A 15,171-nucleotide genomic window follows, 5' to 3' on the forward strand; every position below is an offset into this window, starting at 1 on the left:
TCAGGGTGTGTCTTGATCTAAGGAAATGCGTTCAAGCTTACACAATAATAACAATGTATATTCTAGATGGAGTCCGAAATGCCACTTCATTAACTCTCTCTCTAGATGTGCATCATGTTAGGGATGGGAAACCTTTTATAAAGTATAATTTAAAATTCAGAAAGATCAGGTAGCAGCAGAATTACACCCCCTAGCCCAGAGCAGTGCAGCAGCAGCAGTCGCTGAGTTCCCTGACAAACTGCAGAGAGGAGCAAGTGCACATGGAGCAGCAGGGGGCGTGTCCAGCAGCATTTAGAAGGGATGGAGGGATGGGTGGGTAGAGCTCTATATAAAGAGGGATGCTGCAGCTCTGCAGTGTGCTTTGTGTTTGGGACAGTGGAGGAGAGTACATAACTATCACCAGCAGCAGCATCCCACACCCACCTTGCAGCTACAGCCATGACTTCCAGGGAGCTCTACACTTCATCCTACAAGAAGATCTTTGGGGATTCCCCTAGGTCCTCCAGCCTCCTGTATACCACCAACAGTAGCAGCAGCAGGTCCCAGTCGTACAGACCCAGGGAAGCCTACACCAGCAACATCTCCTCCTACAGGAAGGTCAGTCGCTCCCCAGGACACCTGAGCTCAGCCCAGGACCATTTTGACCTTTCTCAGTCCACTGCCCTGAGCAATGAGCTGAAGATTGTCAGGACCAACGAGAAGGAGCAGCTGCAGGGTCTCAATGACCGCTTTGTCACCTACATTGAGAAGGTCCATCACCTGGAGCAGCAGAACAAGCTGTTGGAGAGCGAGGTGACCTTGCTGAGGCAAAAGCACTCAGAGCCCTCCCGGCTGAGCCATATCTATGAGCAGGAGATCCGGGAGCTGAGGTCCAAGCTGGAGGAGCAGGAGCAGGACAAGGACCAAGCGCAGTTGGACTACGAGCACTTGGGGGCATGTCTGGAGCAGCTCAAGCTCAAACTGGAGCAGGAGTCCGCCAGGAGGGAGGAGGCAGAGGATGTCATGAAGAACTATAGGAAGGACTTGGACCAAGCCACCCTCAACCGCTTGCAACTGGAGAAGAAGGTGGAGTCGCTGCTGGACGAGATCGCTTTCCTGAGGAAAGTCCATGAGGAGGAGATTGCTGAGCTTCAGGCTTCCGTGCAGGAGGCGCAGGTAAGGTTACAATTTGGGAGGGGACAGTTCTGCAAGAGATGCTACATCTGCTATCTCATACACTGGGATTGCCGGGATTCCTATGTTGGTTTGGCACCTTGCTCCTAATATCATGTGTGTATGTGTGTGTGTGTGTGTGTGTATGCTTTATGGTCTTATAATGAGGTCAAATCACACATTCTGAAAGCTCTGACTGTCCTTTTTCTGATTGGGCTAAAAGGTAGACCCCCCTACAGGAATGGACTAGTAGTGTAGAACTGTGGCAGGTAATTCCCCTACTGGATATATTCTCTATATTATTGCATCTGATGCACCCAACTTGTGCGAGAGAGAGAGAGAGAGAGAGAGACGCTAATTAAACACGTGCCAGTGGGACATCCTATGGATAAACTTACATTGCAATGTGTGCTCTCCACCTATACCATGCCTCAAACCTTCACTCCACAGTTGTGCGTAGTATTGACATTTTATAGCATTAATTAACTGGCATGGATAAGTTGCTATGGAATTGGTAGCACTAGCCAATGCTGCTTTCATTACTTGTGTTAAGGCAAGGGTTAAAAGAAGTAGCCCAGGACAAGTAGTTAGTGTGCAGTATATGAGTGCTGTTATTATAGTGGAATTCCGTGCGCTCAGGCTGATGATGTGCATGAATATTGTGGTGCTCCTGCATGGGCCACACCCTGTATTATGCAACTGCCCTGCACTGCAGAGGCGCATGGAACCCACCCTATGAACATGGCTGCAGCTGGACACAGAATTTTATATGAAATGACACAAATATATATATATATATGCCCTCGTGCATGGACTGTCTGTAGCTACTGATGAATACGGATCAATTGTACGTGATACTGTGTCCCTATTCTACTATAGCTTGTAACCGTTTGTAATGCTTGTTAGACAGCACTGTGTTTAGTAGGGGCCCCGCACGAACCTACTTTCCAGGGCCACACGGAGCAGCAGTTGTATGAAACATAAACAATCGGTGCAGTTTCATCTCTCTCTGTCGAGTCTATTAGTGTAAAATGTATGGGCTTTTAGGTGTGTAATTATCAAAGGGTAAACTCTCACTGTCACCCACTAAAAAATCCCTATCAAGTGAATGGCGAGCGCTCTGTTTTCATACGTTGATGATAAATGTGTCCCATTGTCTCCCTAGACCTGCAGGGAGCATAGGAAACACCTTTATATTAGGAAACACCTTTATATGAGGAAACACCTTTATATTAGCAAGGGAGTAAAAACTCAGATGCCTGATAACACCCCCTCTTTAACCCCAGTTCTTACCTCTCCTATGTTCAGAGAAAGCAACAGTCACCCCTGACTGAGCAGAATTTCTGATAGAACTGATAATGAAGGTGAACTCGGAAGGAGCTGCAACCCCCGACACCCTCCCATACCTTCAAAACCATTCACTCAAGGTTACACAAGTGTGTGTGTGTATGGGGGGGGGGTAACATGATGCAAATTGTTTTTTTACAGAGGGGCCAAGGATATTCCCTAGTTTATAGCAGAATCTCATTATAATTCCTTGTCTACAGGGAATCTTATTTCCTGAAGGATAAAATCTGATCTGGTTTTCCGAGTGTCCGTCCAACATTACTGTCTCTATGTCCATTCCATCTGAATGGGTTTGCCCTCCCTGCAGTGCTTTACTGCTACGCACCATTATATTGAATTTCCCCTGCAATGTTCTTACCCAGCAAGAGATTACTTAGGATTTGTGATCCTCTGATTATTTCTCCTCCTTATGGATATGCATTGTATAGGATTTAATGCAGTTCTGTCTTGCCTTCAACCCTACAGAGTTGAACCCTCACACTTCCATAAGATATAGGCCATCACAAAACAACAATGTAAAATGAGGGAAAACTTAAAATCAGGGGATGTAAAATTGAGGTTCTACTGTATACGTCTATTTTTATTTATATACTGCTACGTATGTGCACAGCACTGTACAGCAGAACAATAAATTAAATTAAACAGGGGGACATTACAATAATACATACAAATGAATACAATGTACAGGTATGGGACCTGTTCTGCAGAATGCTAGGGTTTAGATTATCTGGACTTTCTGGATAAGGGATCGGTCTGTAATTTGGATCTCCATGCCATAAGTCTACAAAAAACATTAAATAAATCCAATGTTAGTATTTTGCTCAAAGAAAGAGTAATTATATCTGTTGGGATCAAGTTCAAGGTACTGTTTATTATTGCAAAGAAAAGGGAAATCATTTTTAAAAATTAGAATTATTTGATTAAAATGGAGTCTATGGAAGATGGATTTCCCGTAATGTAACCGCAAGGGGTTTTTGGATAACGGATCCCATACCTTTACACTAATTAATGCAAATAAAAGCCGAATACAGCTGCATTAAAGATTCCAAGATTCAAAGGTGTGTGCTAGCAGAGTCTGTACTCGGGTTGGGGGTAACAGTAGTTACCCCCAACCAGTGCAAGTGGCCATGTTTGGGAAGATTCATGCGCATAATGAGTGAATGCCGCAACTTGCTAATTATTCGCATGCACCTGACGTCAGAAGCTCTGACCGACATGGCCATTCGTACTAGGAGTGGGTGGCTTAGCGCTTAATCTTTTAAAAAAAAGCTACTGTTACCCCCAACCAGAGTGCGAGCTCTATTAGCCCACACCTTTGGTTGGGGATAATATATTTTCTCAATTGGTGCCCTTTAAGCTTCTGTACCAGCCCAATGCAACTATAGGCCTTTAGCAGTGAAGATCTAATTATGCAAAATCACATTCTACTTCAGAACTGATTAATAATCTGCCCTGTGGCATCCAGGGTCGGATTTACATAGCTGGCGCCCCTAGGCCCACTGCCATTTGTCACCCCTCCCCTTCATTTGTGCACATGCTAAAATTTTAATTTTTAATTAAATTAAACAGGTCAGGAGCACTGGAGATTGTCAAATGGGAAATTGAAAAACCTATTGTATCTCATGATCAGCCCTAGACTTTCTGAACCAATGTGGGTGTGGTTGGGCTTCATGCCACCCCCCTAAAATTCTGCCACCCTAGGCCCGGGCCTTGGTGGTCTTTTCACAAATCCAGGCCTGGTGGCATCAGTTTCTATGACAGCTTTCACCCCAACCTCCTGCTAATGCGTTGATGATTTCTGCAGACCTCTAAGCTTAGCTTCTCAACAGCTGCCCAGAGCCTACTGAGCATGTGCAGCATCTCTAATATCCTTATAAACTGCAATAGGGGGCATATAAGTGCAATGAAATAAAGACCAGGGAAAAGAGAAGATAAATCAGCCACTGTCTCATGCCTTTCAGGTTTCAGATTGATGAATATAACTTCATCTTTTGTAGATCTCTGTGGAGATGGATGTGGTTAGCAAGCCTGATCTGACGGCTGCACTGAAGGAAATCCGCATGCAGTACGAGGTTCTGTCTGCCCGCAATCAGCAGTCATCCGAGGAGTGGTACCAGGCCAAGATTGCCAACGTATCTCTGGAAGCTTCCCGGAATAACGACTCTGTCCGTCAGGCCAAAGAGGAGATCACAGAGTACCGCCGGCAGCTCCAGGCACGAACATTGGAGATTGATGCTCTGCGCAGTGCCAACGAGTCCCTAGAGAGGCAGCTGCAGGAAGCCGAGGATAGGAGTAATGAAGAAATGTCTCATCTGCAGGTAATGCTCTAAAAGGGATAGTACTGATATTCTTTGGCTGAAAGCATGTATGTTCCCTGCACTGATGAGCATTATTCCAGCATATAGTTCCTGAAAAGGCTCAGAAAGGGTCACACACACCCTTCACCCATCCCTAGAACATAATGATAACATTTAAAGGAATAATGTTAGTAGTCATGGACACGTTACAAGGAACAAACTGAGACCTCTTACTTTATTTGATACTAATAATTTGGATTATGATTGAGGTTTAGAACTGTTGGAGATCCCCTACAAGTAGACGGCTTCCCAATAAAGGACAAATGCATATGTAACACGTTATTTCTTGTTGGGCGGGCTAAAGCTTCATTAAACCTTTATTATTTGCCACCTCACTCCTGCTATAAATGCACTTCAAAATTTTAAAGAATATAATAAGTCCAGTAGGTTTGAAGATAGGCCACATTTTTAGAAGACTTAAACCAGTGCTTTTGAGAAAAACCCTAAAATCGTCTGAGCCCAAGGTGAGCTGGTATTTCATTTAGTATTTTCTTTGACATCATGAAATACGTTCTTCTCATTAGGATACCATCGGCCAGCTTGACAATGCTTTGAGGACCACAAAGGAAGAGATGGCACGACATCTGAGGGAGTACCAGGATCTCCTCAATGTCAAGATGGCTTTGGATATTGAAATAGCTGCTTACAGGTACATGATCTCTCCCTTTAGATATGGCCAAAAAATAAAATGTAGAATAAATCAATATCTAAAGATACATATAAAGATGCAAATTGTTAGTCTCCAGTTCTTAATGGTGGAATATTCCTTAAGGGCCCTTGTCTCTAAAGGTAAACGAGAGCCTTCCATGGGTTACAGAGGGTTGGATGAAAATATAATTACCATGGATATTAACACAAAACCACTGTCCATTTTTATACCCTTGCTTACCAACTTAATTTCTCTCAATATGCCAACACTTATAATATTTTATTTTTAAACTCCTTCTTATTAGTGCAAAGCAAATTCCTTTCTTACAAAAGAAAAGCATCCTTTACTTTGGCCACCAACAATATGCTACAAAGGTGATATAATCACGGCTGGAGAATATGGGGTAGTCTCCTTGTATAAATACTACAAGCTATGCCCTATCATAAACAGGACTCTATATACCCATTTTGCAGTGGTTCCTAAACTGTAGGGCTGAACCATATAGGAGAGCCTGGAGCAGAGGCAGGAGAGCTTTACTTGAGCTTTACCAGTTAGGGATGAGGATTAGGAAAACAAAAATATTTGCTTATGGCCCAACTTGAAGGCAAGTTAGGGTGAGCTATGGGGTGAAAACATTTCTGATTTCTTGAAACTGTACGTAAGTGGATATACTGGATATAATGTTTTCCTATGTCTGTAGCTAAGGGTGGCCCTGACCCAAGGTTAGATTTCAAGAAGGTTTGAACTGAAAGTCCAACAAGCACTGCCCTACTGTATATATCTAAGAATCACCTCTCCTGTCTTTTTCTATAGGAAACTCCTAGAAGGGGAGGAGACACGTCTAACCTCAGTGGGCGGAGGCAGCATGTTCGGTATTGGCTACCCATTCTCCTCTGGGTCATACTCCGGTGGCAGAAGCTCCACTACAAGCACCATCAGTATCAGGAAAGAGGAGAAGAAAGAGTCACCAGAGGGTGGGAAAGGAGGCAGCTCTGGCCAACCCAAAACCTCAAAGCCAGGGGATCAAGAAAAGATCTCACAAAAAGCTGCAGCAAACTAACATGAACGTGTAGAGCCCCAGAAGTTCCACTGGAAGAGATTTTGTGAAAGAAAACATTATTTCCCTTAATCTCTTTACCTGTTGTGATGGCAATGGAGAAGGTTAAAATAAAATGATCCAAACCTGCTTTACCGAATTAAAGCTTAACCATAACACATTTTGCTGTATGAATATCTAATAGGATAATAATCCACGTGCCCAGCTGTTGTACACAGTTCTACAGGGGGTCTTACGATATCACTGGGCAAGCATAAGGGAGAAAATGGCAAGACTCGCTGGTCCAGTAGAAATAAGTCAACTATATGGTGAAGTTGTGTTTCTGTTGGCCAACAGATGGGCAAACATATCATTAAGTTCCTTCCCTACCGACACTGCAGAATATCACAAACCAGCCATTCACAGGAGATTAATACTACACCATTATCATCCATATATTTCTATTACCTGTAGCTGAGGCCTTTGTCACTGCCCCATCTCACCCAATCCCCCCTTTTCCAAGCATATTAAGAACAAAGCTTTGTGATTATCCAAAAAACGACACCTCAAGCTACCAGAGAGGCCGATGCATTGTCTGAGTGATCGGCGCGATAGAACGGTGGGTTAGGGAAGGCCATCTCTCAGGCTCCAAAAAAGCTGGTAGCACATATAATGCACAAGGCAGGGGGTGGGGGAAGCTGCTGCTTTGCAAACATGACAGACCAACCTGGGATGTGTGGGGGAGGGGCAATAGGGCAACACCAATGTGGGGCTGCGGGTAATGTTATGTAACCTAATGCATGGTCTTGTCTAGAGGGAGAAGTGCGTACGGAGAATGCACCAATAAAATACAACTGTCTGTAACAGTCTAAATGTGTCTTCCCTTATTGCTTTGCTATGGCTATCTCCATCTTTAGGATTTAAAGGGGTAGTTTACCTTTAAGTTAACTTTTAGGATGTTATAGAACGGACAATTCTAAGCAACTTTTCAATTGGTCTTCATTATTTTTTATAGTTTTTTAATTATTTTCCTTCCTCTTCTGACTCTTTCCAGCTTTCAAATTTCTCAAAAACTATATATATATATATATATATATATATATATATATATATATATATATATATATATATATATATATATATATATATATATATATATATACTGTGTGTATATATATATATATATATATAAACCACCAAATAGCCGGCAATAAAGTGTTCATATGCCTGGGTGCACGATCAACGATTCATTTCCATCCATTCCAAAAACAATTAGTACTCACAGGACTTAAAATACTGAGAAAAATGTATTTATCAAACTAACATTTCGGCCACATCAGAGGCCTTTCTCAAAGTCAGAGAGGCCTCTGATGGGGCTGAAACGTTAGTCTGAAGTTGTTTGATAAATACATTTTTCTCAGTCTTTGTGTGTATGCACTCTTACCAGATTTAAGATCACTTCGGGTGCGTAGGTCAATTTTCGTCATACAAGTAGATAGAAGGACTCGCACTCCATTTTTAGTGAATAAAACAGTGTTATTTTATTCTTAAATGCATCTAAGAATAAAATAACACTGTTTTATTCACTAAAAATGGTGTGCGAGTCCTTCTATCTACATATATATATATATATATATATATATATATATATATATATATATATATATATACACACACACCGTATATACTCGAGTATAAGCCGAGCTACCTAATTTTACCTACAAAAACATGTAAAACTTGAGTATAAGCCATGGGATGAGAAATGCATTTTAGGACATCTTCAGCAGAAGACACACTCATGCATGCGCTCTGCTAGGGAAGAACTCGCCTCTTACTTACTGATCCGAAAAGGCTGCAGTCACAGCTCAGTGCTGTCCACACTTGCTGTTGTAAGGGTATACATACATTACATACATATATACATACATACATATACATACATGCATTACATACACATACATACATTACATACACATACATACATATGTGATGTTTAAATGGGCCAAGTTGGGAGAAGCAGCAGAGAAGGCAAATCTTGTTTGGTCAGAGAGTGTGTGAAGTCCAGTGTGACATGTAGCATGAAGGGATCCGTCAACAGCCCCTAAGCACCAGGGCACATCTGCTAGAGAGAGGGGCAGGGAAAGCACTGCTCACGTGTAATCATTATTATTTTCATCATTGATACTCGCAGACAAGCGGAAGCAGCAGCCTGGCAGCAGGTGGATAAGGGGGATCCAGAGGCACTAGCCGAAACTGCTTCCTTGGCCACAGGGTTAGTGAAGGGGCAACAGAGAGGAGGGGAGAGGGGGCATTGCGAGCCGAGGTGAGAGAAGCTTAAAGGCGCATAAGGGCACAGGGAGGTGAGATGGGGCCACTGTGCACTTTTCATCATTGGGGGCAGGCCCGGACTGGCAATAGGTGGGTTCTGGCAAATGCCAGAGGGGCTGCTATAAGGTGCCATAGCAAGTCAGTATTTAGTGGGCTGTTTGGGCTTCTGTTTGGGCTGATTGGGCCTCTGTGTAACTGAATGCCAGGGCCTATTTTAATTCTCAGTCTGGACCTGATTGGGGGTGCCGGGTGGGTGGAGGTCGATCTGGGATCAATAATAATTTCCAGAAGCAAACACACAATGTCTCCGGCAGCTCAGCCCTCTCCAGCATGCCATGTCTCAGGCAGCTGCACAGGAGTTTCACAGCAACGAGCACTGAGCACAAGGAGAAGGAAAGGTGTAACAACAGAATACCTTCAATAGTATGGCCACCTTTGTGCCTCCCGAACCGCTATAGCAGTTAATCCATATGCACATTCTTTATCCTGCTACGGTTCTTCAAAGTAAGCGCTCTACTCTTCAGATAGCGATTGCCATAATCAAACCGGTGACGTCACTTCCCCCTGCGGCTCCTGCATAATGCTTCATCATCTACTATGTTGCCAAAAAAAATCAAACATTGTCCCGTGTATTGCAGCGTGGGAATTGCCGCATCATAGAACTAAAGTATTGGGGAGAAAGTCGCCGCTACCTCGAAAGCACAAAGTCACTGCTGCAGCCGTCTGGGGGCAATTCCATCAGGTTCAGCCATTCCCGTCATTGACTCGAGTATAAGCCGAGGTAGACTTTTTCAGCACATTTTGGGTGCTGAAAAACTCAGCTTATACTCGAGTATATACGGTATATATACACACACACACAATGCAAAGATGAAGCCGCACTCGCAGGTCTTATGGAGAAGAAATCAAATTTATTTGGCACCCAGGCATCCGTGATTACTATATAGGCAGTACTCTCATTATATATATATATACACACATATAACAAACAAGGAAAAGTTGTGCTCACCACTAATTTTTAAAACCATTAGGCGGGGGTGCAATGAGGCTGTGACCACAAAATACATATAGACAAATACAAGAGTCCTCTGCACTCAACCCATTATCAATATATTTAAGACAGATAGATTTTAACTTACCGGAAAATCTGGTCCCCAATTTGGGCGGGTGCAATAATTACTAGTGCCTCACTGCCGCTTGTAGGACTTTTCTACCAAAAGCTGCAGGGGCTGAGTGAAAAACGTGTAGTTTGTAAAATTTTGTGTGGAAAGTGAGGCCCAAGTGGCCGATCTACAAATCTGTTCAGGTGTAGCTGAATTATAGAGAGCCCAAGAAGTACTCAGTGCTCTGGTGGAATGTGCCTTGACCTTAAAAGGTCTGGGTTGTTTACTGAGATCGTAAGCACAATTTATTTTGTCCACCAACCACCTAGCAATTGTCATTTTAGAAGCAGGTGACCCTTTGTTTCTACCATAAGTGACCAAAAACGTATCAGTTTTTCTATAGGGCTTGGACCTATCTAAATAGTATCTAACCGCCCTGACCACATCTAGTTTGTGTAATTCTTTCTCCTTCATGTTTGAGGGTCTCGGGCACAATAAAGGTAAGTTTATCTCTTCGTTGATGTAAAAAGAGGAGACCACTTTGGGAGAAAAGGTTGGAACTGTTCGAAACACCGCCCTGTCTTGGTGCAGTATGAGCCAGGGCTCCTTTTGGGATAAAGCTGCCATATCCTACACCCATTTTGCGGATGTAATAGCTAAGAGGAAAGTCATCTTCCAAGTAAGGAATTTTAGGGAGCATGAAGCCAATGGTTCAAAAGGTGGGCCTTGTAATGCTGTTAGTACAGTAGTAAGGTCTGACGGTGGTGTAGGGTCCCTAAACGGAGGCCTAACCTTGCCTACCCCTTGTAAAAACTGGATAAGGTCTGGTTCCCTGGCCCACTGGTGTTGAAGTAGGAGTGAGAGAGCTGAAACTTGAGAGTGGCTAATGTAAGTCCTAACTGGAAACCCTGAGTGAGAAATTCAACAATGGTTTGCTTGTAAGCCTGGCGCCAAGGTGAGTCCCTTGCTTCACACCACTCAATGAACGTCTTCCATGTCATATGATAGGCTTTAGTTGTGGACTGTTTTCTTGCTTTCAGTAGAATGTCTGTGGCCTGTTTGGAGAATCCCTTGGAAAGCCATATTTCGGATTCAATAACCATGCCATCAAATGCAGACATTGTAAATTGTTGTGTTTTACTGGTCCTTGAGTCAGTAAATCCTTTCTGAGAGGTAGCCGCCTTGGAGGAGCTGCTAAAATATTTATAATCTCCGAGTACCATGCCCTCCTCGGGCCAATCTGGGGCGATGAGGATGGTCTGTGTCCGTTCTTGATGGATCTTGCGGATGATCCTTGGTAACAGGGCAAGTGGTGGAAACGCCATGGTATGACTAAAGCGTCCACAAACACTGCCCCGGGTCCTGAGACTTGGCGCAGTAAGTAGGCACCTTGCAGTTGTGTCTTGACGCTAGCATGTCTATGTCTGGTGCCCCCCATCTGGACATGATTTGTTGGAAAACTTCGGGATGGTTTAACTGTTGCCGGCTGAGGTTGCCGGCTGAGGTAATTCGCTTCCAAGTTCAGGATACATGGAATGAATACCACTGAGAGTGCAGGAACGTGGGACTCCGCACATTCTAGTATTTGAATTACTTCCCTCATTGCGCTGCAAGTACCTCCTTGTTTGTTAGTAAGCTACTGCTGTGGCATTGTCTGATTGTATCCTGAGAGGTTGACCCGACAGTTCTTGTGACCAATGAAAGATGGCATTCCTTATTGCCCTGATCTCCAGAACATTGATTTCTAATTTCGCCTCCTCTGGTGACCAGATTGCTTGGCAAGTGCGGGGCGGAAAGGTTGCCCCCCAGCACGTTAGAATGGCATCCGTGGTGACTACTGTCCATTGCTGCAAAGTCCATGTTTTCCCGCCAATCAAGTTGGGTTTGAGTGTCCACCATCTTAATGAACGCCTGACTGAGTTGGTCATTGGAATTTGTTGTGACAGGTTGAAATGATCCTTGTTCCAGTGGTGTAAGAAATGATTTTGAAAAAGTCTCATGTAAAACCTGCCGAATTGCAGGGCCTCCAGTGCCGCCACCATGTAGCCCAATAGGCGAAGGCAGATTTCCGCCGACACTGTGGTCTGGACGGAGACATGTTGAGCTGTGAGCGTAATATTTTGAATTTTCTCTGAAGTCAGTGAGATCGTCTGGATGGAAGAGTCGAACCACATTCCTAGGAATTGGATACGCTGTGACGGTCGGAGTTGACTCTTTTTTGTAGTTTATGAGCCAGCCATGTTGCTGGAGCGTGGTGACGCAAACTTGAGTTTCACTCAGACATTGTTCGCATGATGTCGCCCTTATCAGGAGATCGTCCAGATATGGGGAGAGAGTGATCCCTGTTCGTCTGAGACACGTAATGAGAGGGCTGAGGATCTTTGTGAAAACCCGGGGTGCCGTGCACAGGCCGAAAGGAAGAGCTCTGAATTGGTAGTGTCTTTCGAGAATCGTGAACCTTAAGTACCGTTGGGAGATCTCCCTGATGGGAACATGTAAGTAGACATCTTGCAGATCCACCTTCGTCATGTAGCATTGCTCTGTCATTGACATGAGTACTGATCGAATTGATTCCATGCGGAATTTTTGCTTGGTCACGAACTGATTTAGCGGTTTCAGGTTGAGCACTGGTCTGAAGGAGCCCTCCTTTTTTGAAATTAGAAACAAGTTTGAGTAGAATCCCTTGTAACGTTCTTTTAAAGGTACTGTCACAATGACATTGTTGGCAAGGAGTTCGTTGACTATCGTGACTAGTGCTTATAATTTGATGGGGTTCTTTGGTAAGACCGAGCGTTTGAATGTGCAAGGGGGCATTGTGTCGAATGGGATTCTGTAACCTTCGTTGATGATTGAAAGAACCCAGTTGTCTTGTATGTGAGTTTGCCAAACAGGAAAAAAATCTTGAAGACGACCCCCCACCCTTCCCCGCAGAAGCGCAAAAAGAGAGAAAAAATGCAGAGTCGGACAGAGAAGGGAACCAGACTTGGGGTAGGCGACAGAGGAGGTACGTGCCTGTCGCCCTCCCAGCTTTGCGCCCTAGGCACGTGCCTACTCTGCCTACCCCTAGTTCCGGCCCTGCCTGCCAGCAAGTGGTACTGATGTTCGTTGTCAGAGTCATCGGAGGAATTGTCATTAATAGAAAGCTCACCCCATTCTGGGTCACTATCCTGATCACTGATGTCACTAGATTCAGAAGAATTTATATCTAAAATGAGTTGTGGCTTTTTACTGTGGCTCGGTACTTTGGCTACCGATGATTGAATTGTGGACTTAATCCAATCAAATAATTCCTCAAATTGAGGTGTTTTTGCTGAAGTGGAAGGGTTTTGTCCCTGTGTGTCACTAATCTGAGGGGTCTCCTCAATATCCTGAGATAGGATGGGATTAGGTGATAAAACTGGCAGAGTCTGATGGTTCTGCACAATCCTGACAGATCTCTTGTTCCCCTCTGCGTAATGAATGTTTACATTTTTTGCATTTCCTAGACTGGTTGTTTGAACACTTGGCTTGCTTCTTTTTGGCCTTAGGTGTAGGGATGGTAGGATTCATATCCGAGGAGTTATACATTGTCTGTATCCATGACTTCCACTTTAAACAGATGTTGTATCTGTGTGACAGAAAAAAGAGCATGTCTGCATCTTATAAATAGAATCACTAGTAGCTGTAACAAGTAATAGTGTGAGCATTAATATATCTATGTCTGTGGCCAGTCTATATATCTGAGTAGGCGTGTATATCCTACAGATTGTAGATAGTAACGTGCCCTTATGATCCCCATGTATACCTCAATCCTTGTGCAGGCCTTGTGTCTCTGGTAGCGCTGAGGATGGCGCCGCTGCTGTAGGACTTGCGCGCCTGAAGACAGCGACAAAATGGCGGCCACGTAGTGTACATGCACCACGTTGTGGCGCCATGGTAAACTAACCCAGAAGTGCGGCTAGCTGTTTGGCGCTGAGTCCTGTAATCAGCAAGTCGGAAGTGCGGTAGCTGTGTCAGCTCCGATTTACTTCCCCCTGCGCTACCGATGCTGTTTCCTTCTGTGGAGTATGGGGTGTGGTAGCTGGGCACAGTAGTTGTCTCTGAGAGACTTTACTGTGCTGCAGGATAAGTCCCATATTTTTTGCTCCTCAACCAGTCCTGTGGAGTAGTATAGGGCCAGCTGATGACGACCTGTAATAGGTCCTTGTAAAATAAATAAGAAGATAAGATAAAAAAAAAAATAAACTGCTGTCCTAACCTCCTGCAGGACAGAAGAAAAAACTGAAGGAATTAGGAGGAGCATCAGAATATATGAGGAGGGTGGAGCCTGAAGTTTCTTCTTCTGTCCTGCCTCCGGAGGTAGATACTTAAACCCATAGCGTCTGCACTGACAGGAAGGGCCGGTCTAGAGACAGAGACACTTTGTGCATACTGCTACTGAAAAATGCCTTACCCTTTAAACAAAACAGGGATTGTTTGTCCATATACTGCAATATATTTAAGCTGGCCAACTACGTCAAAGTCATCCCATATCTGGCCAGTCCTACGCTCAATTTTCATCTGATTCATTAAGAATTCTATTGCTTCATTATACATTTTACAAAGGGACTTGGTTTTACCTGCAACTTACTTGCTGCTTTCAAAGTAAAACTCACAAACTTGGCTGCCCTTTTATTAGACACCAGTGGGATCACCTGACTATAGCTGGGAAGGGTGGGAGCTACAACATGGAGCTGGTCACTGCTCCTGTATAACTAAAACATGTATAATGAATACCTGGATGCACAAGTATGAATAAAGATTGATTATTTTCACAAATTTTTGACTGCGGGTCCTTTCTGGAATTGCCCCCGCAGTACTAAAGATTGGATTAGAGTGCAAGCATTTGGATATATATATATATATATATACACACACACATTCGTTTTTCATCATTTTTCATCATTTTGGCACTGCTGTTCCTTCCCACATTTGAGCACATGAAGGGTTAAGTGCACTGCTGTTTCTCTCCTAATGGCTTTTTAAATGGATTGAGAGCAGCTGTGGAGCCGGAGATCTTGGAGCAGGGGAGGTGGGCAAATCTCTCAGCTCTCCGCACGCACAGACACAGGTTATTTGCTTTGGCACTTGAAAATAAAATCTGTGGTATTTAAAAGGATTTAGAATTTATTGGTATAAAGGGCAGATGGGCAGTGATGCGACCTGAATGGAGCCAGAATG

At 43.9% G+C, this 15,171-nt stretch overlaps 1 protein-coding gene across 1 annotated transcript; it reads left to right on the plus strand.

The window, feature by feature from the left end:
* The first annotated feature begins 377 nt into the window (after positions 1-377).
* Positions 378-7,410, plus strand: nif.L (low molecular weight neuronal intermediate filament L homeolog). Its single transcript, NM_001086012.1, is given in 4 exon segments — positions 378-1,155; positions 4,497-4,817; positions 5,381-5,505; positions 6,319-7,410. Coding segments are annotated over 4 exon segments (1,410 nt in total). The 5' UTR covers positions 378-438; the 3' UTR covers positions 6,566-7,410.
* The last annotated feature ends 7,761 nt before the right edge of the window (positions 7,411-15,171 follow it).

Source organism: Xenopus laevis, chromosome 3L (genome assembly GCF_017654675.1).
Source record: "Xenopus laevis strain J_2021 chromosome 3L, Xenopus_laevis_v10.1, whole genome shotgun sequence".
Lineage (NCBI taxonomy): Eukaryota > Metazoa > Chordata > Amphibia > Anura > Pipidae > Xenopus > Xenopus laevis.